Below are 26,184 nucleotides of genomic sequence, written 5' to 3'. Positions count from 1 at the left end.
TGTCGCTATGCAAATAATGCAGGGGTAGTAGACCAGCTACTCTAGCAGAAATCTAATCCCAGCCATGGATAATTCTTAACCTTCCGCCTGGTCTCGAGTCTGTAGCCATCTCCTAGTGGTAGGTGACACTCCACACCTTGTAGCCATCTCGGGAGTGTTTGGTAGTGTTCATCTGAAGCCCTCCTTGACTGTCCAGTGAGATAACAGTCGAGTTGACATACTGCAGACCATATCCGTGACCATTGCCCAGGAAGGTAATCTTCACTTCTGCAGCATCGCCCCGGCGACCAGCTGGCAGCAGACTTCCGTGTGGGCCAAGCCACTTGCCGTCCAGTGCACTGGAGACTTTGAAGATCTGGCTCTCTTCGCCGCTGGAATAATGAATCACCCATCTTTGTTTCTTGTCACTATGGTCCGAACGCGCTGCGCTGCTGCTTAACCTGGTTGTGTTTCCAGTATTGGTGAGCGCATACCCTGACTTCTCGAAAACGAGGTACCGTCCCTCAGTCAGGTAGCCGACAACCTCTTTGTATCCGTCCTCGAAAAACAATGACTCGGTCACATTCTGCTTCCCATATGGTACAGGAGGACGGGGCTCTGGAAACGTTGCTTCGCAGTTGGATGTGCCGACGTAAGAGCCTGAGGACATTTCAGGGTCTTCGGCCTTTGGTAGTTCTGGTAGGCTGGTGTCAGGCTATCTCATGGATTAGCTCGATATCAATGTGGTGGATAGAGGGGGGTGGTCGTACATGGTCTAGGTCCAGTGCATTGACGAGGTTGGACATATGTTCCCGGCGCCAGTGAACCATTTCTGGCGTCTGCACATTCTCATAGCCCCTTGCCGTAAGCCACTGCTCCAAGAACAGAATTTGAGAATTATGATCCGCCCTCTCAGTAAAAACACGGTTGCCACGGGTCCACGGGGACACCATATAGAAGGGTACTCGAAGGCCTAAGAAGTCAGCGAGAATAATATGACATGGGTTGATTGCGGGACTTACCAGGTCCAACATATAGTTTTCCAAATACGCCATAAGGGTCCTCCATCCACTCACCCGGTGTGCCTTCTGGTGAGTGGAAAGGAATGACATGGTCTCCGTAACCACCGGATTCTGTCATATCGTTAGACTCGCTCGCTAAGGGGCTGATTAAGAGTATCTTACCGTCGTAGCTTATCATGAGCAGCGTAGATTCGTATGCGGGGCTACTTGTCACTGCATCCACAACCTTCTTCTGCAGCCAGGCACCGTCCTTGGGCATATAAGGTGGGTGCTCTGACAACTCTGCAGGGCCGACAATAAAGCTGATTTCCGGAAGGGTCCCGTTGGCAGCAGCTTCATAGAAGGTTTCTAATCCCAAAAACGCCATGCCTTTCTCTACGAGCGGTGAGGAAGACGAAGCGTTCTGGTACTGCTCGAACCGTGCCAGGGGGTTGTCGTCAAAGTTGTCTTTATCCTGGTAGACCTGCCATGAGACGCCTGCCTCTTCGTAGACTTCGAATATTGTTTTCCACTTAAGGGGATAGCAGTTGATATGATAGCTATCGCACCCTAGAAGCCAACAGTCAGCTAACTTCCAGCGGTATGATGAAGTGTATGAATAGTCGGAGCGGACGTACCAGGTGTTACATTATTGTCGATATAAACGCCACCTTGATCGGGCTTTTGAGGACCACCAGGTACATTGACGGAGCCGCTCACTAGGGTAACACGATTCGGATTGGTGGAGGTTACTTGGGACTCCTGTAGGGTATTAGACATAGGTTTGACAGTGTAATAGCAGAACATACTTGATACATATCGCCGGCCGTCCAACCCTCGGCGATAGCATAATGAACAGGGATATCGTCTCTCTTGAAATATCCCCAACTCCAGGGGGTGTTATTGCGGGCCCAGTGATTGTTCAGTCCTCCGTTGAGGGAGGCATGACTATCCTCGTAGCCGTTATCTCCCGCTGCCATGCACTGGATCGCGTCTGTCGTGTTCCCTCCTTGATAACCTAGATACCAAGGGAGGAGGGTTGTTGTAGCATTGGACATGTCAGGATCGACTTGTCTAATACTCTTATCAGCACAAGGCCTCAAAAACACATGAAAGCACACTGACTGGTACCAAACAGGTAATCCATCTGGATTGACCTGTACGTTTGGGTCGTTGAATCCTCGGACGCCTGCCATTGTGCCAAAGTACTGTACACAGTTATTATGTTTGCCTAAATTGGCTGATATCAGGTAGACTTACACTATTCCATGATCGGTTCTCCTGCATAAAGATTACAACATGCTTGATGTCCTTCAGCGAACCGGCAGAAACTGACCTGCTCCCGAGGAGCAAAGCCAAGGCAGTAGAACCAAGTAGTAACATTTTGAAGCGGCTAGTACTCTTGAGAGTGTCGTATGATAGGGCTTCAGGTGCATTCCACCTGCTTTATATATCTCGAAAATCTTGAGCGAAAGTGGGGACTCTGCATGGTCTAGGTCCAGACAAGGCCGCAACACCGGACAGTTGATAACCCATGATTCCCAACACAACCATAGTAATCCAACTGTCTGGATTGTGATTACTCCTGCCAAAGTGGGACGTAACGTGGAATAGTGTTTGTTACTGAAGATCGGATTCGACGAGCCATTATTTAGGCCGCCCTAAAGGGAAGAGCGATCGTCCTCTATGGTGGGTAAAGCATGATCCACTTTGAATGGGTGTGGATGTTTCAGAAGATATATGACATCTTCTTACAAGAATACATCAGGAGACAGAGGACTAGGCGGAAGACGAGTCTCCATGGAAGGGAATCTGGTTGGCTGGCGTCCGGGCACGTGTAGAGAACGGCAATCTGTCCGACTGGCTCTCTTGCTCAGGAACAACTTTTCTGGCTTTCAATTCTTCTCTCTAGCCTTCTAGTCTCCCAGCAACTAAGTTTTCATCGCTAATCAGTCAGCGGTGGTTTAATGGTGGCGGCCTTCACGGTGGACCTTTTTGATATATCCACAATGGCAACAGTCTCTCTGTCGGCTAATATCAACACCGGCATGGTCATGGATATCGGCATTGTACCTGAACCCATTGATCAGGAACCAACTTTGAGTCCAATTTGAGTTTAAAAATCCGGCTGCAGGCAGAGTGGCAGTCCATACAAAAGCCACCTGTTTGGCCGAACCTTGGTTGAATCTTGTTTCAAAACATCGGTCAGTGGCGGACCTGAACATCACTTACTCATTCTGTTCATACTGACAGGTACATGTATTCTGCAGTATAGCCACTGTTTTCTTTCTGGCCCCACATGTATTCAAAATGGCTCATAGTCATGGTCTGGGTTTAAAGACACATGGGGCTCGAACAAGCATGCTGGGCCTGATGGGAGATGTGGAAGAATCCAGATCAACCTACAAGGCTGTCAAAAGATGAAAGAACAGGGAAGTATTCTGTTAGGCTCGCAGCAGTCATCGTCGTTGCGACTACGACGATTGCCATGGGGTATTGTATTGTATCCGGCTACTATATGTGGCCTGATCCTTCTGCTGTTCGTGGCACAAATTTCGCAGCCAAGCCCTCTACAACGCTTGATTCCATCGAGAGTCTCAAATAGCCAGATACATCTGACTGTACATGAGCCTGATGTATCGCGTCCTTTGATCGAGCTCCATCCGGAGGATCATGTATGCCGCAATCCTTCAACGCAACATCATGACTGGGTGGTGACCGCCGACCATCGACGCCCAGATGGAGTGCTGAAAAGGGTTTATCTGATCAATGGTAATTTTTATATTCTCGTTTACATCACGCCACATACTTATATACAACTTAGATATATTTCCCGGGCCCACGGTTGAAGCACGATCTGGTGACCGCTTGATAGTAAATGTGACCAATTCTTTGGACGAAGAGCCAATCTCCATCCATTGGCATGGAGTACATATTGAGAGTAAGTTAAATGCTTGGGCATTGGCTGGTCTGCTTGACTAACAAGTCATCTAGATGCTATGGATGGAGCCGTTGGTGTGACACAACGCGCTATTCCGCCAGGGTCCACGTTTACCTACAATTTCACAATTCCCGCAGATCAAAGCGGCACATTCTGGTACCACGCTCACTCTGGCCTTCTCAGGGCTGATGGCCTATATGGGGGGCTCATCGTGCATGAACCCTCTCCTAAGCCCACAGTTCGGGGACTGTTGGCTCGTGCAGATCAGCAGGAACATGGCAGCTATGATAAGGACATTCTACTCTTAGTTGGGGATTGGTATCACCGACCGGCAGATCAGGTCTATTCCTGGTATATGCGTGCCGGGTCATTTGGGAACGGGGTCAGTCTTGCCATACTGTCTTAATGAGTACGAAGATTAACCCCAACCAGCCCGTCCCAGATTCACTACTGATCAATGGAGTGGGTCACTTTGATTGCTCTATGGCTGTACCTGCACGGCCAGTGGACTGTGTCCTTCGACGTATGAACGTCTCATACCTGGATGCGAAGGGTCATGCAGCCTACAGAATCCGAGTGGTAAATACGGGGTAAGTTGTACACCTACCAATAATTAGAAATAATAGCTGACTGGCAATTAGCTCCGTTGCAGGATTTACGCTAGATTTTCAGAACCGGGAATTTACGCTCATTCAAGTGGACAGCATTGATATCGAACAACAAGATTCAAGTTCAGCCGGTGTACTCTACCCGGGCCAGCGTATGGACATTATACTCCGTCCAAGTCCAGACGAAACTCCAAGCTCAATGACGATTGATCTAGACAAAGAGTACGTTTTGGCCTGTACCATGGTTCAAATTGCGCTAACAGACGGTTAGATGCTTCAGGTACCCCAACCCAGCTTTGACATCTGTCCAGACTTTCGATATAGCGAATTCACCAAACAATCTGTCGTCAAATCTATCTTCATTAAACAATACGATCTCACTCTCCGAAGTCGCCACGAGAAAGTCGCTTCTCTCCGGCCTCCCCGCAAAGGCCCATCAAACCCACGTGGTGTACACTAAGATCGAAAAGCTCTCCATAAACCACAACGTACCCTATGGATTCTTCAATCGAACTTCATGGAGGCCTCAGATTGACACACCACTCATTGATCTTCCCCGCGAAAAGTGGGATAGTAATCAGCTGGTGCTATCAACCGGGTCAACTACTTCGCATTCCCTGTCGTCCGAACGGGACCAGGAGATATGGATCGACCTGGTAGTCAATAATCTAGACGATAGTGGCCACCCATTCCATCTAGTATGTTTCCTCCTCACTGTCGAACTGGTCTTTATAACAAAGCTAACATCAAACAGCACGGCCACCACTTCTACATTCTAAGTACCTATCAAGCACCCGTAGGCTGGGGCGCCTACAACCCTTTTACAGATGCCCATCCACCCGGTCTAGCAGCACATCCCGCTAGCTCATCAAAAACTGATTCTCCTTATGACCTCTCCCGCGCGCAGCTACGAGATACGGTCTATATTCCCAGCCGCGGGCACGCAGTCTTGCGCTTCCGAGCAGATAACCCAGGGATTTGGTTATTCCACTGCCATATTATCTGGCACCAAGCGAGTGGGATGGCCATGTTGCTGCAGATAGGGTGAAATAACTTTTAGATACTGTATATGAAAGATAATTAGATATACCATAGCCAACTAATTCACAATTAGCTTTATGTAGACAGAACAGCCTGCCTCTTTCAACAAATACGGTTGTGTAGTGTAATGGTTATCACTCTGGATTCTGATTCCAGCAATCCCGGTTCGATCCCGGGCACGACCTTTTTTGCATCCTTTTTTTCCCACACTCCATATGTTTCTTACCACACCAATGTTCCATTTCTTTTTCTCTATCATCAGCAGGTTTTCTCTCTCATCCAGATGGCATAACCTGTTCCCTAGACGCCACCATCATCCAACCACTCTTTCGCCACTATGATATAAAAGGCGCAGATGATGATGGACATGTAGATCAGGATGATCAGGATATTAATTAGTACATTATTATAATAGCAGCTAAAACGAGCATCAATCTTGATATGATAAGATAATATATTATCCCCAACAAATATACTAGCACGATATATAATACCCGGCAGCCACATATACCCCCATGACCAACAATGAACACACAACACAACACAACACAACACCCCAACCAACTACTTTAGTACTATCTACTATCTCACACGACCTCACCATAACCTGATTCAACATTACCATGATATCATACCGCCACAGTATCACAAAATAGTAGCTATTGTATAACCATCCCCGAACTATATTAGAGTGAACTAATCCCAAGTATCAAGTATAATAGTAGTACTACCAATAGTACTATACTAACTACCACGTAAGCCCACCAACCAACCAACGAACCTATAACCAGAAGTGAAGTGCAAAGTACCACCGACGCTACACAGCATATCGATATATCCAGAATGCAGCAACTACGTAATACATCAACCAATAAGCATAAGTACTTCATGTTGAATCCTCGGGCTCCCAATAACAGGAAGCCGGTAAGCACAACTTCCCCCCCAAAAGAGTCACGCTGCATGCTACCCGTGAACTTTATTCCTGGGCAGGTGATCTTCTCTTATTGTACTTTGTTTTTGTAGTTGGGGAATAATAGGTGTTCGGATGAAATGCCCCGCGTTTCTTACTGATTTTGTCTTGATTATGCCCCCCTTGCTTTAGGATTCTGTGAGGGGGGGAGAGGGGTAGATAAGGTGGTTGTTGTGGCGCTTTTGCTTTGCGGGTTGGTTCTTAACCAGTCAGGGGGTGGTGGTTGTTGGTGTTTGACCCTATCGCTCCTTTGCTCTTCAGAATCTGGTGGCTTTCCCTGAGATTTTACTATGTAGGATAAAAACGTGGTAAGTGCTAGGTATCTCGAAATCATCATTGTTAGGCTAACATATCGGGTACAGCCACTTAGGCGCTCCAACCTGGTATCTTTCCCATCCATGCCAATCCGTACTGCTGTCAATAATACAGTGAACAAGGAAATGAAAAAGTAGAAAAAGAACACTCAAACGCCGGATCACCCTAAAAATATAGATCGATGCAGTCGAACAAAATAAGCTTCATATCTCAGGAGGCAGATGCCCATTCAACAACCTCCAAGGCGCACATTACGAGGATAAGGGTTGATGGGAGGATCCTATCGTTCATTATTAGTAATTGTTTCCTGAATGCGAGCTCGATGTTACTTACCACACCACATAGCTCTGGAACAAGAGCTTCGACATGGCGCTAACGTAGACATTGTTGATCTGGCAAATCTGCGCCAGCTGAAGGGCCGACGGAGCTCCAGTCAGGAGGAAGCAGACGATGATAAAGATCGGATCGTCCAGGATGCTGATCGGCACATACTTGGCCAGTAACGCAAGGATAGGGGCCATTATGATTGTAGGAAGAAGCATGCGGGCCACCAGAGAAGCGACAATCAATTTCTTCTCTTCCTTGGGGTGCTCCACATCTTCCAGCGCCTCCTTGGGAAGCGTGTTGCGTTCAAGGTTGGCTCCCAGAACGACGAGGATCAACGGCACGGCAACCTGACCGTTCTGGTTGATCGCTCGAGTCACAGAATTGCTCACAAAGGTGCCCTCGTCAAAGAACAAGCTCTGAAGCGACGGTACCGAGGCGACTACGATCGAGACAAGCATGGCCCACAGGGGCGGGTTCATGAACTCCCACAACCCATGGAAGAACCTTCCGATCCAGCTTGTGCACACGGATAGCACCTTCTGCATCCTCGTTGGCAATCGTCGAAATATGGCACCAGTCCCTTTTGCGCATCCGCTGGCGATGCGGCTACGGAGTCGACGAAGGGACGCCTTGAAGCGGGCAATCAGACCCTTCTTCTCATAGCTCTCCTGTACAGCGGGGAATGAAAGCATATCCCCGGCGGAGCTTTGTCGGGGCATGAACGGCGCAGGGGGAGCATCAAGCAGGGGCGCGCGGTCGGGATCTTCCTCGCCACCGCTACGGGACGACACCTTGGAGTAGGGATAGTCTCGTGCGGTCACGGGTGTTTCTTGACCAGATGCGAACGCATCCGAGTCCTCCTGCGAAGCTCCGGATGCTTGCGTCTGTTCATCGAAGCTTCGAGTCCTCACCAACGGCTCATCTGGATCAACTTGCTCCGGGTTGTCCGTGTATCGCTCCTGGCCCTGTCCAATGAGGGTGGTATTCGGGTCCGGTTCTGCCTCTTCCAAGTAACGTTCGCGGGGGGCAAGAAGCACATGGTAGCCCCAGCTCCACCGCACAAGTTGTCCGAGCTGCTGGAAGATAAGCAGATATAAAATACCACGTGCGGCTACTTCATCGTCATTATCGTTCGGGACACGATCCCAGTGAAGACCCTTGAGAGTTTGCGACAGGGACATGACAAGGGAGATTGGGAGCGAGTTCGAGTTTCCGAAAACCTAGGATTGCCATGAGTCAGCGAAAAGTCAGGAAAGGAGAAGAATGTGGAAGCAGTGGACACTGCACTTACGGCCATGGCGGCGACAAAGTTGGAAGGTCTCTTCTTAAGCCGGAGGCATCGCGAAACAATGAAGGCGCAGGAATAAGAGACCAGAGTTTGGATAACGAAGATGGCCGGAATGATAGCCAAATCAGTGAGCTTCTCTGCTGTGAGCTGGGACCCAAGCTTTGTGAAGACTAACAGTTGTGGTCAGCTGAGATGCGAAGAGTACAGCCAAAGAAACCAGGCAACCTACTCAGGCAGGGAGTGAATAAAGTGACGTTGAGGTTTGCTACCAGCTTCTGGGCGTCCGCATCGAACATGCCCTGTTTGGCAGCAAAGTAGCCCGGCAGACTCACGCAGATGACCTCGAGGACAGCTTCGAAGACCAATAGGACGAGGTTGAGGAACGAGGGGTGGCTCGAGTGGGAGTTGCCATCTTGAAGAAGGGCGGGATTGGCGCCCATCTGGGTCATGAGCTGAGAGGAGATTGACGGGTAGGCATTTTGAAGAGATCTAGGGGCAGTAAAAATGGCCATCGACAAGAGGGCGGAAGCACGAGGCAGCCAGGGTGGCAGAGAGGGAACAGGCAACTAACTCTAGGAAAAATCTGGGGAAGGAAAGATGAAGAAGGGGAGGTGAAAGGGGAAGGTTGGATGATGGGGGATGACGACGCGAACGGGAAGCAACCACAAGGTAGTCCTGATGGGCAGAAACAGAGAGAGACGATGGCGATAATGCCGTCGAAGATGATGACGCCGATAGATAAGAAAGGTAGGCAGGCGGTAGGCGAATAGGATTTAGAGTTGGCACTGCACGGAAGCACGATTGGATTCAGACAGTTCAACCTAATGCGTAGGTACAGGACTAAGGGCCAGAACAGACCCTTTCAAATCCACTAACACTATACACACCTGGATATAGATAGATAACTAGACTAGTAGACTCCAATGAATGAAGCGGGACGCCGACGGGTTTAATACCAAAGCCGATCGTGTCGGTGAGTCTTTGACTGACTGTCTTGCCTTCTCTGTCTCTGTTGAAAATCTTCTACAAGGAATTCCCAAAACATCATCGTCAGGCTTTCCCGGACTCTCTGGACCCGGGAGGGTCTCAAATGGCCAATCAGAATCGGTTGTAGGCGAACGCCCAGCCCAGTTTCGCGCTGCGCCCAGACCCGCCAAGGCTTGGGGCCTTCCACTAGATACCTTTTTTAGTATGGGCAGAACAATCCGGTCCAACTATGGGAGAGTAATAGTAGAGCTACTGCTCTAGTTCTATGCGGATTCGTGAAGGGAGCTGATTTTTATATAGGTAACTGTCGTGGAGAGCGGGAGTAAATATGAGGCCACCGAAAAGCAAGCTCTTCAAGGACGGGCTAGTACTTTTGTCTCTCCCGGCGGATGACGGCAGAATATCCACTAGGTAGGAGAGAGCTTCCCAGCTCCCCCTGCCCTTCGAGATGCTTGGCAGTGTGACACAAGTATCGACCATCGGAACCCCTTCAGCGGTAGACTAACCGCGAGATAAGACATTCTCTTGGCGAGAATTCTACTAGAAGCTGAATGAAACCCTTCTCAGTAAGGAGAAAGGAACGTGTTGTTAACCTTCTGCGAGTTGAGCGGCCATAGTGGGAATAGTCGGGAGGAGTGGTGTAACTACTACGCCAGAGTACAGCCAACAAGCCTCATAAAGACAAAACGAGTTAGTATAGTAAAAGCAATATCACCACATACGTGTCGATTCTAATCATGACTGGTCTATTTGGTATATCCCTTCTTGTTCGTTACTCTGCCACATAGTTAATATCCGACGAGACACTCTCAAGCAGAGCAACTCATGATGATGAAACTTCCCACAGCGGTTATGTCATGATCGGCGGCCAATGATAATGCAAGCTGATATCACACCCGGTCCTCTCTGCTCATCCTTGTCTTTTCCTTCCAGCTCACATTTCCGCTTCCATTCAAGTCAAATAGAAACCTTATCTGTTTCGCAATCATCTTTTCAAGAACCTGAAACAAGTGGTTCGATCTCCACGACACCTTGCCACTTTCCCCAGATGTCCGGAACCACAAGGGATGGAGGTGGTGTGAGTCTCATTCCTCCAATGCGGCATTGCGCAACTCTCTCTCCCCCACTTGGACACTGCCCGCCGCTGCCGAGGATCGACACCGCTAGCTGCTGCATCGGCTTCGGTCTCGAGGTTGATGTTGGGGCCTATCTTGCTTAAACTCTACAGTAGTCCAGCTAAGTTATTAATAGAGTCTGGGGCAGATTTACTACTTCCTTCTTCTACCATCATATTGCAGCATGAATAGCACTACTACTGTACCAAACCATCATGATAAAACGGTACCTTCTTCGTCTTTGGTTGGCCTACCATTTGTACAAGGAAGACCTGGCTTAAAGCCGACCACCCAATTCACAGAGTACGAATAAGATAAGTCTTTTGAGTTCTTCGTAGTATGGCCCGCATTCAATCCCAAGACAGCAGATCCACTCCGGTAATTGCACTGATAGCGCCCTCTTGGCATCAACAACATATCGGAACTGTGGGATAGAAGCAAGGATCCACTCCTAGAATTTAGGATGCTTCGGGGCATTGATTCATCACAAAGGTTGTCGGGGCTGTGTACAGGGAAGGAAGCCGGGTGCGAGCCCGACAATGAGAAACGTTTATATGTCGCCAAGACTGGGGAAACCCTGATAAGACAAGAGGCAAAAAAAAAAATAAAACGCCCAGGGCCGGGGAATAAGAAAAATGGTTGACTGATCAACTGGTGGCTATTACTCAGGATATTGCTGCAATCATCGCGGTGACACAATCATGCCAGTTATTGCGAGTGGCTCCCGCCGAGGACAAGCCCCATCCGATCCTCAGCTGAAGATTGGGAACACCTCCGATAGGGCGTTGCACACCCACTGATGATGTCTACTACTGCCGGCCAACCCCGTTATCCCCATGGATCTCGGGCTTCTATCACCGACCTTTGGCCATACTTTGGTCGACGAAAACGATTTTCGGGCTTTGGACTGATGGGTGCTCAAATCAAATCCCTATGCATGAGGTAGCTACTACTTTGTAGGAGGCAAAGATTCTCGCAATCCTCGGTGGTGGCTATGATAAGAGGGAGAGGGGACCACTGTTACACAGGGAGGGTGGTGGTAAACGAGCTGCTTCATATGTCATAAGCCACAAATATCTGATCCTGGCATCCCGGGCTGATATGAAGAGGGTGGTAATGTTACTATTTGATAATATGTCCGGGATGGAAAGATCAGCTTACATGATTTCTCTTTGGACTGCGACCCGTGGAATGGGATCCGTACTTTGGTTAGGTTCACCCCCGGCCTAAGGTAAATAGATCGGGGATCCATCGGCCGACGGGGGGTGGCGATATTCAGGCAGAAACGATGTTGGTTGCCACGTTCAAAATTCAGGACGACCACGGATGCTTGCGTGAGCCAATTTACACTCCGCAGCTGAACGGCAGGGTTGAGTAGCGTAGACGAGACGAAAAAGGACGAGATTAAATAAAGTGTTGCGTAGACATTGACTTTGTGCCTGAGGTGCCGGTATTGGCACGTGTGATTGGGCGGTCGGGGACTGGACAGCCTGAGGCGACCGGGAGGCAAGCCTGGCAGATTTGCTGGGCCCCATCTGCCTCGACTAATCACAAGCTCTCTTTCCTCTCTTTCCCATCTTATAATCTTCTCTGTTAACTTATCCTTCCTATCCTCACCTTTCCCTCCCCTCCCGAGGCTTGTCGGCCGTTGCTCGCTTTCTCTCTCTCTCTCTGCCGCTATCTGAATCTTGCTTCTCCTTTCTTTTGAGCCTGCATCATATCTATCCTTCCTCCCACCCCCCATCATCCATCCCCACTGGTTTCGCCTCCAAACGATTCCTTTAACAGCTCGTTCATCTCTCTCTCTCTCTCTGCACGGTTATTTTTATTGCCTGTCATTCCCACCCCCCACTAAGTACCGTCATCGACCCTCTTCCCCCCTCTCTCTCTGTCTGTTTCATGTTCCTCCCCCTCTACCTTTGTACTAAGTCCTGACCTCTCTTCTACCTACCTGCCTTCCTTTGTCTTCTTATTGGTCACGGAGTTTAAGCCGCCCGACCAATATTTTTGCGAGGGATCGCACCATCTGTTCTCCATCCTCCCCGTCCCTGTTGTGCCTTGTTATCAGCTTGCTTGAGAACAGCCTTGAGGCGTGCCCCGCGTCGACGAAACCTGCTTTCCTCTCCTCCACTTCCCTCCTCTGGAAAAGCGTTCTGGCTCCACCAACATTGAACTTCCTCTCTACTGGCAATTTTATCACCATCTATCCTCACACATCTTGATAGCTTCATTTTTCCGCTCTTTCCGATCTTTCGCTCCCTCTCTTCAATCCCCTCCTCCGTTCATGCACCAAGTGCCCCGACCTCCGTGAGACTGTTTTGACGGCACTCTCGGACCACTGCGCTCCAGCTCCCGATACCAATTGTGCTGTTTGATTACTACCTCAAAAATGGCAACAGAAGGGGAGCCCATCGCGGACATCTCGTCCAGACCCCTCTCAGATATGGACAACCGCTCCGACACCACCGACGACGACCTCTCACCCTCCCTAGCCACGACACAATCGTACGCTTCAGTACCCTCCCTCCGCCCCACTCTCGATAAACCCTCAATCACCCCGTCGTCGACACACATAGGTCAACTCAACGCCGCCCGACGCGGTGCTGGGGCTACTCAGAATCGTCCACAGGCTTCAATGAGCGGCGCGCAGCCCGGGGGATTGAATCAGGATATATTAGCGAAGATGAAGGCTTTCTCATTGTCTCGACAGGGCGCCCCGCCCTCTCTGGCGCATGCCAATACGACTGGCTTGGTGCCCCGGGCTTCTCCGGCGGCGTCGGGTGGCAGTCCAGTATCAATGCAGCCTTCACCAGGCGCAAATGGCCCCTTGGCAGGTGCTTTTGCGGGCCGGATACCCCCCGCCGCTGTTCGTCCGGGTACCAAAAACTGGGTCTCTTCGCCTTCTGTGCCTCATGGGTCCCCCGGTGGCAGTTCTCCTAAGCCCGGTGGTCTGGCCGCGAAACGTATGAAGCCGGGGTTGAAGTTATCCGACGCTACGGGTCTGAACGGCTCGCCGTCGCCTGGGCAGCCTGCCAACGGCGGGCCTGCTCCCACCGAAACCGCATTTAGCAAATATTCAGAATTCATCGATACGAAATCGGGGACGCTGAATTTCAAAAACAAGGCTATCCTCCATGGTGGTGGTATCGAATTCTCATCAGGTCACAGTTTTAGCATCTCCTTGGACGAGGTCGATCGTCTGGATGAACTAGGCAAGGGTAACTACGGAACGGTGTACAAGGTTCGCCATAGCCGTCCTCATATGCGCAAACCTGGAATGGGATTACGGGGGATAATAAGTCGCATTGAGGATGGCGACTCCACTACGGCGTCCGGAGTGAAGACCGAAGGTAATCTTTCTGGAGTTGTCATGGCGATGAAGGAGATTCGCCTGGAGTTGGACGAGAGCAAGTTCGCTCAGATTATCATGGAGTTGGAGATTCTCCACCGCTGTGTTTCTCCATTCATCATCGACTTCTACGGCGCTTTCTTCCAAGAAGGCGCAGTCTACATTTGCGTTGAATACATGGATGGTGGCTCGATCGACAAACTATACAAGGAGGGAATTCCCGAAAACATCCTTCGCAAGGTAGCACTATCCACTGTCATGGGCTTGAAGACCCTCAAGGACGACCACAACATCATACATCGCGATGTCAAGCCCACGAACATCCTCGTCAACTCTCGCGGACAGGTCAAGATCTGCGATTTCGGTGTGAGCGGCAACCTGGTTGCCAGTATTGCCAAAACAAACATTGGCTGCCAGAGCTACATGGCCCCTGAGCGCATTGCAGGTGGGGGTGTGCAGCAGTCTGGAGCAAGTGGAGGCGGAACCTACAGCGTCCAGAGCGATGTCTGGAGCTTGGGCTTGTCCATCATCGAGTGTGCCATTGGTCGGTATCCATACCCGCCCGAAACCTTCAATAACATCTTCAGCCAGTTGCACGTAAGTCATTGCTTCCCTTGTATCTTACCTCATCATTCAGGATACTGACAATCTGTAAAGGCCATCGTTCATGGTGACGCACCAACACTTCCTGAAACGGGCTACTCTGAAGAAGCACACTCCTTTGTCCGCGCATGCTTGGACAAGAACCCGAACAACCGCCCATCGTACAGCATGCTCCTTCGCCATCCCTGGCTGTCGTCGCTTATGCAGCCCCCCACGAACACCGATGCCGACGATGCACCAAACGGCTCCACGAAGGAGGGTGGGTCCAATGTAACGGAAGATGAGGAAGTGGCGGCCTGGGTCAAGGAACAGCTAGACCGTCGCCAGCGTGGCTTGATCCAAGACGCAAGCAAGCCTGCATTACACGCTGTCGCCCTGGATGCCGTTCCTGGGAGCCCTCTCCTTGATGACCCCTCAGCTATTTCCGCTCAATGTTAAATGTTCCATGGTCCCTTGGCCTCTCACAAGATTCGGCCTTCATTCTGTGCTATCATCCTGTTTTCAACATGCATGCGTCTGCGTGAGGAGATGGCACTCGCTGGCGCTGGCGCCGTCTAGCCAAGCTGTCGCATGAGGCTCACATGTTACGGTGTGCCTGACAGCTTGGATATCTCCCGGGTTTGAGTCCTGTTTTCGGAGGGTAGCGATGAAATGCAGCTGCTTACGTCGTTCATGCTCCTTACTATTGATGTATAACGAATGTAGAGACATAATACGCTAGCTAGCTAGAAATGTCATGATGACAATGGTGGAACATTGCATGCGCATGAGTTTGGTTTGAGAAAGTGAAAATGACTCCGATCGTCTTTTGCTTTCCCAACGTAACATGCCTCAAGACAAGGCATGGGCGACATCATCAAAAACCGTAGGAATGGCAGAACAGACCAGAAGGTGTAATGCTCAACATGTTGATAATCTCATGGCCGCTCCGCTGTCTTGTAGACTCGAGTAGGTGTTCATATCGCATCACGTCCTCTCTAATGGACGAACGGCCATCAATGCTATAGATATTCTTCTCGGAGGCTCAGGGAAAATGCTATTCTGCTGGCTGACAAACGACACTCCGAGGGTCCGACTCTATTAGTTAATCCCGCTGGGATTGCTTATCAAATTCCTGTGGGTATGCAGATGCAGTGCAGTAACTGAGCCCAAATCGGAATTGAGATCAACCCTGAGGTCGGCATGTCGGTACATCGGAACGCCGATTTGCAACCATCGCCGTTGAGGACGATCATATGAAGTATATAGTATGAGGAGTAAAATCAGTTAGCGTGGTTAATCTGTGTAGTATCTTGCAGCATTTCTCGGACATTCTTATTCTAATCTCCTCTGAGCATCCGCATATCTCCCTTCGGTCAAAATGACTATTATCAGGAAGGTTTCGATCATCGGGGTACGCCATATGCTTACTACTGCTACAAGCATATCAACCCATACCAACATAATATCTAACAAAGTATAACCCTACAGGCCACCGGCACCCTCGGATCCCACATTGCCAGCGCCCTCTCAGCAGCCGGCCACGAAGTCACCGCCGTCCAGCGCAAGGACTCGGACAAGCCAGTCCCCGCAGGCGTCAAGGTCGTCAAAGTCGACTATCAGAACAAAGATGAACTGATATCTACCTTTACCGGCCAGGACGTCGTCATCAGGTGCGTCCATGACTACCCAACACTATATCTATCTACCTTCCTTCCCCAAACACTAACTAACCCCTTCACAGCGCCGTTCCCTCCCCCCAACTCACCTCCGAAAAGACCATCATCGACGCCTGCATCGCCGCCTCCGTCAAACGCTTCATCCCATCCGAATACACCACGATGATGGAATCCCCTCTAACCATTAACCTCCCCATCGCCAAAGAAAAGGTTCTGATTCGCCAGCACCTGAACTCTGTCATTCCAGACACTTCCGCCCCTACAACCTGGACCTCCCTTAACACCGGCGCTTTCTTCGACATGGCCCTCAAGTACGGCGTCTTGGGCCCTAACCCTATAATCAAGAAAGCTGTCTTTCATGACGGTGGTGATAAAAAGATTGCCGTTTCACTGTTAAGTGATATCGCCACTGCTATTGTTAAGCTCCTAGAGTCTACTACTAATTTCGAAGCTGCGGCTAATCAGCCGGTTTATATTTGCTCAGCTGTGGTTACGGAGAGGGGGTTGACGAAGATTGTTTCTGAGGTTCTGGGGGTGGAGTTTGGAATGCCGGAGGATGTTGAGGTGAGGAAACTAATTGAGGAGTCGGAAGAGAGGTTGAAGAGGGGGGATATGTCGGCTATTATTAATTATTGTTATCAGATGATGTATGGGGAGGGGTATTTGGGTGGGGAGTTTATGCGCTGGAATTGGAATGAGAGGCTGGGTTTGAGGATTATGGATGAGGGGGAGGTTAGGGGTGCGGTGAGGGAGATTTTGGGGGTTTAGGGTGTGGTGTTGGTTATGTTGTGTGGGTGGGTGTTTTTGGATAGAAATATAGATAATAATATAGAGCTTTTCTGTGTCTATGAGATAATCTGAGGCATATATGCTATCGGCCTTAGATCTGCTTTCAGCTAGTCCTGGGTTAGGGATATATTCAGCGGGTAATTAGATATGAGTGATGATTTGGGGTGTCATTGGATAGTACTGTTGATTACAATTATCGTCTGCAGACATTGTGTTTTCACAAACGCAAAGAGATATTATTACAGTGAGTCGCGGTCGGTTGTAGTACAGGTTATTGATATTTAGCAATAGTCACTGATAGTCAATGTCTGTACTAGGAAGATCGTGTAACCCGAGTTACTTCCCATCCAATGGAGTCTCTGAATATAGCATCATATGACTATCAGACATTGAGAAAAGCAATAATCACCTATGAAGTTTCCTGCCTATCTATTACTGCATCACTAAATCTAGTGATTCATTCGATGGTTCCTCTGGTGCTGCAATCAGAAATATCCAAGGAGATGGTCAGCGATATGAGATCAGCGCCTTGAAGGAGAAAGAAGAAGAAGCAATATGATATAATCTGATGCAGCCCTTCTTTCAGCTCGCACTTATAAACATATAAATACCTTCAAAATTATCTATGATGTTCTACAACAGTCTAAGCAATCTCGCTTCTTTCTCTTCGAACACTGCCAAAAAGACTCGCTGCTGGCAAAATGAAGACCATCTCTTATCTACTTGCTCTTGGTCTTGTAGGAGCTCACGCTTATATTTTGCCGTCTTGTGTATGAGCTTGCCTCCTTGCCGTATATGAAATCAGCACGAGGGTCGCTATAGTGTATGCTGACACACTTCGCTGGCTCAGCCTGGCAGTAACACAACGTACGAATGCATACAACATTGCACCCCAACATGTGATGATTTAGGACTATGCTCGGGCTTAATTGCCACGGGTATTTGCAAGCCAGGGTGTCGATGTAACTGGGGATATGTTCTCATCAAAGTGTGTATAATCGAAAAGTGTTATTGGCATAGGAATAGCTCAGCTTATACTTTTGCAGACCGGTGACTGCGTTTTACCGAAGGATTGCCCGGCTAGTAGCAGTCTGGAGGAAACTCACCGTGACTCTTGGACGGAGTCCTCCTAGATATTAGTCTGGACGCTCATGATATGTATATCCTCCATGATACCCTTAGATCATAAACCTCCTGTGCCCAGTTATGTAGGATTATTTAACAAAATCCAAAACACCATTTCAACAAATACGGTTGTGTAGTGTAATGGTTATCACTCTGGATTCTGATTCCAGCAATCCCGGTTCGATCCCGGGCACGACCTTTTTGTATTTCTTTTTTTCCTTCCCCCTGTGCCCTCTGCCTGTAGGCTCTCCATATTAGCAGGCGTTTATGATTGCAATGCATGAGAGTCTCTATCACCAGTGCACCGTCATTAACTGCCCCCCATGGCATGCCCATTAATTATTCTACTAACCCTCGCACACCCAACCCAAATTCCAGCAGACTGCAAATTCAACCATTAATACAAACCAACAACCAACCACAAAACACCTCTAACTTTGGTACAACAGTGCCCTGGAACCCCAGTCCTTGGAAGTCCAGAACCCTCAGCCAACGGCTTTTCTCATACCCGCTAGTCCCACGGCTCACCTACCGAAGATACGTCAACAGCCCTTCCACGAGCTATGGATGGCCATGTGTCTGGCCAGGGCCGTACCCCACATATGAGGCAGTTCCACAGCTGACCAGATTATGGGACTTGGTCGAGGCCTCTGATCTAGACTTGTCGAAACTAGGCCCACACAAAGCAGTAGGTTTGCCCTATATGGGCCTACCATGCATACTTTGGTTCCATTGCTCGGCTACTCTTACTGATATGTACTTTGGGCCGATTTGGTGGAAAGTATATTCATATGTTCTGATACAGGGCCGGATGCACTCGGTATTACTTAAGTGGAATAGGTGGACAAAGGGTTGGTATTTCGTTTGGGTCACTTTATGGGGGTGTGATTGACGGCAATGATGCCTTGCCGGTGGGCTGATTTACTTGCAGTTGATGTCCTTTTGTTTCGGGACTATCGTGATGGGCAGTGACCACTGCAGACGCCTAGACAATACGGGAGTGCTGGGTGATCTCGTCGAGCTCTACACAAGTCCTGGCAGGCCATTGATTTTGTTGGCTCCTCGGGTGATGTCATTCAGTACGCTACTTATATATTTCCCGTAGGTGACCACTATCATACTACACAACAAATGATGCTACAACCACACATCAACATCCTCCACTACCACCCAAAAACGCAAGCCAGGATACTCAACATCCCTGCTACACAAGGTCCCACCTATACACCCACACAGGACAGGCCCAAACATAACAACCACCCGTAATATACTCCCAATCCTACACAATCAATTTCATAATTTCAAATTTTCTAGAATTGCGCAATTCCGAAACTCCCAGGTCGTATGGGGTAATGGTTATCCCTTCGGATTTTGATTCCGACAATCCCGGTTCGATCCCGGGTACGACCTTTTTGCTTCTCTGTCTTGGATCATAGTAGAGGAAGGAAAGCAAGGTTGTAAGGGACCGTAGTGTATGTCCTTTTGGTGGGTGTGTTGACAGAGCGCGGGTACATGATACTCGCTAAGTCGATAACAATTGGATCAGTGATGAGTAATGTAAAATTTGCAGAGTGCCTCAATGACGAAGGAGGATAAGCTATCTCCTGCACTACTATCTACCGGATATATGCGATGCCAATGGCGTGTCCGGTGCTTGTTGATATGGCTGGACCAAAAGTATATCTGACGGTTGACAGTATGTACCTGGGAGTGCCGAAGATCCGAAAAATAGGAAGGGATTGATGACAGACACATGAAGGGCCATAGATTTTGTGCCCCTTACCGGCCAGGGATATGCCAGGGCCCGGAGAACACGGTTGGACGAGTACTGGAAATGAAAGTGGAGGGATTGACGGCATACATATAAGTACCTTGCATTGGGGAATGTCAGACTGGGCACAAGCCATCATGAAGAGTAAGTAAACCGAATGTAAATATTATGCTAATTAAATATGCTACCTAACAGCGTGACAATAAAATGACCACCTGCTAACTATTACTGACCGTAGGGAACACAGGGAAATCAGACTCATCGATCCTTATAATAACGCGGAACAACAGCCCATCACAACACCCACCATCATGCCATGGCACTCTTCTTACCAATGCATACAAGCAACAAAGATTTTATATTTCTTGTGATTAGCATCATATTGTCAAAATAATCGCCGTTTCAACAACTACGGTTGTGTAGTGTAATGGTTATCACTCTGGATTCTGATTCCAGCAATCCCGGTTCGATCCCGGGCACGACCTGATCTGATTTCCTTTTTTTGCTATCCTACAAAGCAGCAGACATAGCAATCGATAACAGGTAGTAGTTTCGTTCTTGTCAAATTAGATTGATGGGGAACCAATGAACTAGACCCGTTGCACTAGAACTCCGGGAGAAGATTCTCAGAATGGAACCATTTCAAGACACCAACCGCTTCGCTAGATCATACATTACTGTAATTTAGATTAGGCTTATCCACATGCATAGCTGGTTGCTACCTACTGTGCAGTACGTAGTATAATTTCTTTGTAACGGAGGGAGGGATAGTAAGAGGTGTGCAGAGGTGTGCTCGCTCTGATACTACTATCTATGTATTCAGTTGAAATAGTGGTTTGTCTTACGTTTCATTTGCGACAACGATATCTATCTAGTATCTACTAAACTTAAACCTCCTCCGACACTAATGAATCTATGTATAAACCTTCAATCTCCGAGTAGACTACTAGCTAAGACAAAGAAGCACTGCCCCGAAAAAGTGTCTTGGATTTTAAGCTTCCGGGTGGTCCATTTTGCCTCTTTCCTTCCTTTCATCACTGTCGTGGTTTTTCGGGCTTGCTGTTATGCCGGCTATTTTTGGGCGGTTGTCTTATCCATGCTGTGGGGAATTAGGGCACCGCGTGCTATCGGTCCGGTTTCTGATGGCGGTATTGATCCTGCGGATGTTGCTTCTACTAGTCTAGACTGGAATTTTCTAATGCATGGCTAGTTTGGTGGGTTATTGAATTTTGTTTCGGGCGGGGTTGGGCGACAGGGAAAGTAGGCTCTACTATTGGGGTAGTGATGCATATGGAGATAGAATACGAAGGTTCGAAATACGATATTGGTCATGTGAGCTAGTTTAGACAGAACTAATGCATAGTAGTGGTGTTATAAGGTTATTTTTAGGCTTTGAGGGTAATAGTAATAATATTGTTATGGCGCAGTAGGTTGAATTTCTTCACCTTATTGGGTATAGTTGATAACGAAATGCAAGATGATAGCAATTCCACATAAGAGAGAAAATGAGAGGCTGGTTGCTGGCCTGTTTGTTGTCACCCTTCATGCGGGGCAACTGGCCTAGCACCGAGAGAAGCAAAACACAAACAAGCAATAGTGGCGGTCCAGCGTACGTGGGTACGTACGTCACTAAGCAGGTGGTTTTCTCTTTAGTGTCGAATACAATGTCTTAACTCCGGCATGTTGCGCTGATGTCGATTTTCTCGTGCTTTGTTCGGAAAATTGCGAGACAGGTGCAGCTGCATATGGCGCGGGTTTGCGAGATGGTTTGGCTGGCACCTGTTATTGATCGCTGTGGCGCGGCCGAGGTCCCGTAAGTGGGATACGTAGTGCCCTCCCGCTTGCGTCGTCGATCGACCGGCCCTTTCCCGTTGCGGTCCCATACGGTGCGATCTTTCTACTCATTTTGCGTGGCTGATGACAATGATGATGAATGGTGGTTCTGAGCTTTGCGAAAGCAGTACCCAGACTGGCTTTCAAGAGAGTGAGAATTATCGGTCTGGATGGGGCGTTGGGATGCCGAGGCGTTGTTCAGGTGGGGCATGCGGTGTGGATTATCGTTGATATCGTAGGGAGTCAAAAGAGCGAGGGCTCGATGGCTTTACGACCTGAGTAGATAGGTATTATGCCGTGATCTGAGATGACAGTACGTTCGTTCAAGACCGAGGTAGATGAGATCCCACAGTCTCCGATCAGTTGACATAGACCATCACCGCAAAAGAGATCAGACAGAAGCAGAGCGGAATGTAGACTTTCCGGTCCATGTCTGGATCTAGCGGGGAAGAGGAGGATGCAGCACCGGCGATAGAACGAGTCCGATTAGCGCGATGGATAGATTTGCTAGGTTTCTGAACCATGTTCTGATGGAGGAAAGACAAGAGGCTTGAGCCTTGCAGGACCGGGGGGGGGTTAGTTGTCCTTGACAAGAAGGTGGGAGGGGAAGAAGATAAGGGGTTTGTGCAAAGAAGAGAGGGGAAACAAGGGTCGGGTGATCAACGTGGCGCTGGATTGGGATTCGCCCAACAAGATGCGCATCCTGAGGCACGCCTTCCCCAACCTTTCGCGGCAGGCAGAAACTAGGCATCTCCAGGCATCAAGGCGGGAGACAAAGAGGCACGTGATTTAATGATTACATGTGGTGAGATAAGCCCGTATGGTATGGTAAGTGCAGAAGTTCAGCCCCCACAGATAGATTGGATAGATTACGGCAGGTGACCGAAGGGTTTGCGGAACTCGGAAAGGTTGGACAAACCAACTGCATCCACTGCATCCTTTAGCTTCATCCGTGAAGGATGAGGGGTTGGGTTCATGACGGCTCCTGTCGTCCTCCCTCCTTCAGGGGACGGGTTAATTAAATGAATTAAACGACCTCCCCTGTCTGTCTCAGATTGAGGCTGATGCGCCTGACAGACACCCTCTCATTTGGATTACCCTGTCCAACTGTACTTCTGACTCCTGCACGTTATTAGCCCATTCCCTGGTCTAATCTCCAGGAAATTGAGCCAGAAGCGCTCGGTAGTTCGGACCCTCTATCCGAATGCGTTTGCTTATCGCTGATGGGCTGAGGGAGTGGGTAAGTAAGTTCCTGACTCTCTTAATTCCTTCTCAGGGCCAGAAATATGGCCCTTCTCGAGTCGCTTTCAAGCTCTTTGTTATAATATTATCCGGCTGAGACATTCTTCTCTTCCTGACCTCCAAAACATTTGGCCAACCGAGCTGGCCGCTATAGACGATGTTTCTATTTATTCATTTACCAGACTTATAATATTTTCTCCGGAGTGTTGTCCAACGCCGGTAGAAAGTTTTGGAACGGACCCTCCGAGGGCGAAAGTTGTGCTTATTGCACCCTGATTTAATTAGGGTCCTTATTTCTATTTTTCTAAATTTTATTTTCGCACTGTTTACGGCCAATGGATGTTAGTGGTATTATGACCATTAGATTGGACAACTGTGTTTACATTTTCAGTCTGTTCTAATGGTTGAACCACAGGTCCAATGTACCTGATCCATGGCTCGCATCGATTGGCCTCAATTGCATCGCAGCGTCAATGCTGCGACACTTCTCTGACAGGATCAGCAAGCGGGATACCCAACTGTTGGATCACAGGTGCGCGGAAATTATATGTGCACAATTATGCGACCGTGGCAAAATCGTGGTTAAATACTTGGCCCCCTTGGCTCTCGGAGTTATTCTATCGTTGCCTAAAAAGGACCGACACCGACTTGCTCCACGGTGACCCTATCGTTACCACTTTGTAGTAATTATCCACTCCTTCGTCCGACCCTAAGCGAATGACATCTTGGACTCCTTCCAACCCTTGGCTAAACCGTTGATGACCCTCGGTTTCAAGGAGGAAAATACAGGTGAGAACAAGGGGGATGAGGAAAGAAAAATCATCTGGAAAGGGAGGATGAAAGCGGCGCAGGGGACCGAGGGAGAAAAACAAGAAAACAGCAAATCAGAGCGTGTGTAAGACACGCGGCAGGCACAAGCTTTTGTTCCTCTCTCGCTCCGTCTTCGTATAGTACTACGCAGTACACACAGTGCACACGCCCTCGTTGCTTTCCCCGGCCGGTCAGCGCAACGAACGATCCTCCCGACCGAGTCGAAAAGTGGATAATGCCAGCCTCTGCGGATGCGCATGCGCCTATCACAGCCGCCAACACTGGCTTTCTCACTGGGGCCGTCTCCAGTCGAGACTCCACTGGATCGATGTCGTCCTTTGCTCCTCCTTCAGTCACCGTGTCTGACCACCTCAGCCGTGACGCAGACCTTGTCCAGTGCCTGCCCAGAAATCTCGCAAGGCCAAACCAGGGGATACAACCTTTTTGCCCCCAGTTATCATCCTTGGGTCTTGTTGGCTCGACGTGACTACTCCGTAGCGGATGAAGTCTCCCTCAGGGGAAAGTATTAATATCATACAATTTGTCTCCATGGCGGCACCCACTTGGCTAGCATCATTCACTGTGCCCTTCATTAGTACCAGTACTCTGCCCACTTCCCGGTCCATAGTAACGGAAGTCTAATATTCCCCTCCTCTTCCCTTTTTGGTTGCCCGGGTTCCTGGGTCTGTCGTTCGCTTTCTCTGCTAGACTCACCTACTAGTTACTTCACTACTATTTAATACATTGAGCATCCCCCGACTGTACCCGCCTCTTCGATTTCATACCCCGGACACACACAAGCAGGAGTTTGTTCCTTCGTTTGGTCTCTTGCTCTAACCCTCGTTGTTAGCATAGAAGAACCTTCTAGTCTGTCGCTTCTGGCATTTACCACCCCCACAGCTACAACATCATGTACTTCTCCAAGACTGCCGCCGCGCTGGCTGCGCTGCTGCCCTTGGCCACCGCGCAGACCTATACGGACTGTGACCCTCTCAACAGTATGTTCCCCTTGTTTACACCAATATCTGTTCAGAGCTAACCGAGCATACAGAGACCTGCCCTGCTGATACGGCCCTGAGCTCCACCACCTTCACCACTGACTTCACCTCTGGCTCATTCGGTGGATGGATTGCTACCGCCAACAATGTCACCTTTACCGATGAGGGTGCCAACTTCATCATCAGCGAGAAGGGTGAAGCTCCTACCATTGAGACCGACTTCTACTTCTTCTTCGGCAAGGCCGAGGTTGTCATGAAGGCTGCCAGCGGTACCGGTATCTGCAGCAGTATCGTCCTCGAGTCGGACGATCTCGACGAGATCGACTGGGTAAGCTCTCAATTCCCTCTCAGTCTCATAATTCTTATTTTACCTGCCCCTGTTGCCCCTGCCAACCCTATCATGCACGCTCAGCTGCACCCTTATCACCCAATATGCATGGGGTAGTAGGCTAACCAAATTGGGTTATTCAGGAAGCTCTTGGTGGTGACACCACTCAGATTGAGACCAACTACTTCGGCAAGGGTGACACCTCCTCCTACGACCGTGCTACTTGGGCAACTGTGTCGACCCCCCAGGAGACCTTCCACACTTACACCGTTGAGTGGACTGAATCTGCCACTACCTGGAGCATCGACGGCACTGTCGTGCGCACCCTTGCCTACAGCGACGCTCAGAGCGGTACTCGCTACCCCCAGACTCCCATGCGCCTGAAGCTTGGTATCTGGGCTGCTGGTGACTCCTCCGAGCCCGAGGGAACCATCGAGTGGGCCGGTGGTGAGACTGACTACTCCGACGGTCCCTTCACCATGACTGTCCAGTCGGTCTCCATCACCAACTACAACCCCGGCTCCTCCTACACCTACTCCGACACCTCTGGCGACTACACCAGCATTGTCGTCAACAACGGCACCTCCAGCTCTACCACCGGCTCTACCACCAGCTCTAGCTCCACCTCCACCTCCACCTCCAGCACCAGCTCTAGCTCTAGCTCTACCTCCACCTCCAGCACCAGCTCCAACTCTGGCACCGGCTCTGGCTCCAGCACCAGCTCCGAGTCCAGCACCAGCGCCTCCAGCGCCGCCGCCGCCGGCTCCTCCTCTGCCCTGATTGGCTCTGGCTCCAGCAGCGGTTCCTCCGCCTCTGCCTCTGGCTCCGCCTCTGCTTCCTCCAGCGCCAGCGCCAGTGCCTCCCCCGTCTACACCGGTGCTGCCACCCAGGTCGGCGCCTCCACCAGCCTCCTCTTCGCTGGTTTCCTCGCTGCCCTCTTGTAAATTGTCCTCCCTTCATCATCGACGCCCAATCCCTGATGCAACAACCTTTTTCACTTCTCTTCATGGGTCGTTTAGAAACTTACACCCACCCACCCACCCTTTCCCCTGCTTTCACTGCATAGCTTATTTGGAACCGTTGGAAGTACATATTATCTGAAAGAA

At 49.5% G+C, this 26,184-nt stretch overlaps 7 protein-coding genes and 4 non-coding genes across 11 annotated transcripts; 8 read left to right on the top strand and 3 right to left on the bottom strand.

Moving 5' to 3' along the window:
* Window positions 1–3: 3 nt before the first annotated feature.
* Window positions 4–2,642, bottom strand: BO88DRAFT_356047 (nonhemolytic phospholipases C family protein). Its single transcript, XM_025703717.1, has 8 exons — window positions 2,241–2,642; window positions 2,106–2,188; window positions 1,790–2,054; window positions 1,619–1,742; window positions 1,164–1,550; window positions 1,002–1,112; window positions 750–952; window positions 4–694 (listed from the first exon to the last, which is right to left on the bottom strand). The coding sequence occupies exons 1-8, from the start codon at window positions 2,361–2,363 to the stop codon at window positions 113–115; spliced, it is 1,878 nt and encodes a 625-aa protein (XP_025568841.1). The 5' UTR covers window positions 2,364–2,642; the 3' UTR covers window positions 4–112.
* Window positions 2,643–2,906: 264 nt separating this feature from the next.
* Window positions 2,907–5,589, top strand: BO88DRAFT_356044 (multicopper oxidase family protein). Its single transcript, XM_025703716.1, has 8 exons — window positions 2,907–3,184; window positions 3,251–3,752; window positions 3,805–3,921; window positions 3,975–4,303; window positions 4,354–4,511; window positions 4,563–4,751; window positions 4,801–5,227; window positions 5,284–5,589. The coding sequence occupies exons 2-8, from the start codon at window positions 3,401–3,403 to the stop codon at window positions 5,575–5,577; spliced, it is 1,866 nt and encodes a 621-aa protein (XP_025568840.1). The 5' UTR covers window positions 2,907–3,184; window positions 3,251–3,400; the 3' UTR covers window positions 5,578–5,589.
* A 94-nt stretch (window positions 5,590–5,683) lies between these two features.
* Window positions 5,684–5,755, top strand: BO88DRAFT_t24. Its single transcript has one exon. It is a non-coding gene; the product is annotated as a tRNA-Gln (tRNA).
* A 1,307-nt stretch (window positions 5,756–7,062) lies between these two features.
* Window positions 7,063–9,178, bottom strand: BO88DRAFT_30710 (Auxin Efflux Carrier superfamily). Its single transcript, XM_025702439.1, has 3 exons — window positions 8,700–9,178; window positions 8,474–8,640; window positions 7,063–8,402 (listed from the first exon to the last, which is right to left on the bottom strand). Exons 1-3 carry the CDS (start codon window positions 8,980–8,982, stop codon window positions 7,185–7,187), a joined length of 1,668 nt encoding a protein of 555 aa, XP_025568839.1. The 5' UTR covers window positions 8,983–9,178; the 3' UTR covers window positions 7,063–7,184.
* Window positions 9,179–11,306: 2,128 nt separating this feature from the next.
* BO88DRAFT_30657 (uncharacterized protein) lies at window positions 11,307–12,430 on the bottom strand. The gene is made up of 2 exons (XM_025702437.1): window positions 11,734–12,430; window positions 11,307–11,623 (listed from the first exon to the last, which is right to left on the bottom strand). Exons 1-2 carry the CDS (start codon window positions 12,317–12,319, stop codon window positions 11,565–11,567), a joined length of 645 nt encoding a protein of 214 aa, XP_025568838.1. The 5' UTR covers window positions 12,320–12,430; the 3' UTR covers window positions 11,307–11,564.
* Window positions 12,431–12,961: 531 nt separating this feature from the next.
* On the top strand, window positions 12,962–14,962 carry pbs2 (mitogen-activated protein kinase kinase PBS2; the record flags this gene model as incomplete). The annotated part of the gene is made up of 2 exons (XM_025708500.1): window positions 12,962–14,518; window positions 14,579–14,962. 2 exons carry the CDS (start codon window positions 12,962–12,964, stop codon window positions 14,960–14,962), a joined length of 1,941 nt encoding a protein of 646 aa, XP_025568837.1.
* Window positions 14,963–15,834: 872 nt separating this feature from the next.
* BO88DRAFT_484010 (aromatic alcohol reductase) lies at window positions 15,835–16,950 on the top strand (the record flags this gene model as incomplete). Its single annotated transcript, XM_025712259.1, has 3 exons — window positions 15,835–15,917; window positions 15,995–16,176; window positions 16,248–16,950. The coding sequence occupies exons 1-3, from the start codon at window positions 15,885–15,887 to the stop codon at window positions 16,948–16,950; spliced, it is 918 nt and encodes a 305-aa protein (XP_025568836.1). The 5' UTR covers window positions 15,835–15,884.
* Window positions 16,951–18,223: 1,273 nt separating this feature from the next.
* On the top strand, window positions 18,224–18,295 carry BO88DRAFT_t25. Its single transcript has one exon. It is a non-coding gene; the product is annotated as a tRNA-Gln (tRNA).
* Window positions 18,296–19,434: 1,139 nt separating this feature from the next.
* Window positions 19,435–19,506, top strand: BO88DRAFT_t26. Its single transcript has one exon. It is a non-coding gene; the product is annotated as a tRNA-Gln (tRNA).
* A 774-nt stretch (window positions 19,507–20,280) lies between these two features.
* Window positions 20,281–20,352, top strand: BO88DRAFT_t27. Its single transcript has one exon. It is a non-coding gene; the product is annotated as a tRNA-Gln (tRNA).
* Window positions 20,353–24,299: 3,947 nt separating this feature from the next.
* On the top strand, window positions 24,300–26,160 carry BO88DRAFT_30356 (glycoside hydrolase family 16 protein). Its single transcript, XM_025702424.1, has 3 exons — window positions 24,300–24,750; window positions 24,804–25,078; window positions 25,222–26,160. The coding sequence occupies exons 1-3, from the start codon at window positions 24,663–24,665 to the stop codon at window positions 26,020–26,022; spliced, it is 1,164 nt and encodes a 387-aa protein (XP_025568835.1). The 5' UTR covers window positions 24,300–24,662; the 3' UTR covers window positions 26,023–26,160.
* The last annotated feature ends 24 nt before the right edge of the window (window positions 26,161–26,184 follow it).

Source organism: Aspergillus vadensis, assembly GCF_003184925.1.
Source record: "Aspergillus vadensis CBS 113365 unplaced genomic scaffold BO88scaffold_1, whole genome shotgun sequence".
Classification (NCBI taxonomy): Eukaryota; Fungi; Ascomycota; class Eurotiomycetes; order Eurotiales; family Aspergillaceae; genus Aspergillus; species Aspergillus vadensis.
The sequence above is the reverse complement of the archived record's forward strand: the minus strand, read 5'-3'. Positions and strand labels throughout refer to the sequence as shown.

Coding starts and splice junctions, on each gene's coding strand:
- BO88DRAFT_356047 (XM_025703717.1), bottom strand. CDS start 2,363: ATGTTACTACTTGGTTCTACTGCCTTGGCTTTGCTCCTCGGGAGCAGG. Junction 2,189..2,240: donor AGAACCGATCATGGAATAGT/GTAAGTCTACCT, acceptor AACTGTGTACAG/TACTTTGGCACAATGGCAGG. Junction 953..1,001: donor AAAACTATATGTTGGACCTG/GTAAGTCCCGCA, acceptor CTGACTTCTTAG/GCCTTCGAGTACCCTTCTAT.
- BO88DRAFT_356044 (XM_025703716.1), top strand. CDS start 3,401: ATGAAAGAACAGGGAAGTATTCTGTTAGGCTCGCAGCAGTCATCGTCG. Junction 4,304..4,353: donor CCGGGTCATTTGGGAACGGG/GTCAGTCTTGCC, acceptor AACCCCAACCAG/CCCGTCCCAGATTCACTACT. Junction 4,752..4,800: donor ACGATTGATCTAGACAAAGA/GTACGTTTTGGC, acceptor ACAGACGGTTAG/ATGCTTCAGGTACCCCAACC.
- BO88DRAFT_30710 (XM_025702439.1), bottom strand. CDS start 8,982: ATGGCCATTTTTACTGCCCCTAGATCTCTTCAAAATGCCTACCCGTCA. Junction 8,641..8,699: donor TTTATTCACTCCCTGCCTGA/GTAGGTTGCCTG, acceptor CACAACTGTTAG/TCTTCACAAAGCTTGGGTCC. Junction 8,403..8,473: donor ACTTTGTCGCCGCCATGGCC/GTAAGTGCAGTG, acceptor TGGCAATCCTAG/GTTTTCGGAAACTCGAACTC.
- BO88DRAFT_30657 (XM_025702437.1), bottom strand. CDS start 12,319: ATGATGGGGGGTGGGAGGAAGGATAGATATGATGCAGGCTCAAAAGAA. Junction 11,624..11,733: donor GCAGTCCAAAGAGAAATCAT/GTAAGCTGATCT, acceptor TGACATATGAAG/CAGCTCGTTTACCACCACCC.
- BO88DRAFT_30356 (XM_025702424.1), top strand. CDS start 24,663: ATGTACTTCTCCAAGACTGCCGCCGCGCTGGCTGCGCTGCTGCCCTTG. Junction 24,751..24,803: donor GGACTGTGACCCTCTCAACA/GTATGTTCCCCT, acceptor CCGAGCATACAG/AGACCTGCCCTGCTGATACG. Junction 25,079..25,221: donor ATCTCGACGAGATCGACTGG/GTAAGCTCTCAA, acceptor TGGGTTATTCAG/GAAGCTCTTGGTGGTGACAC.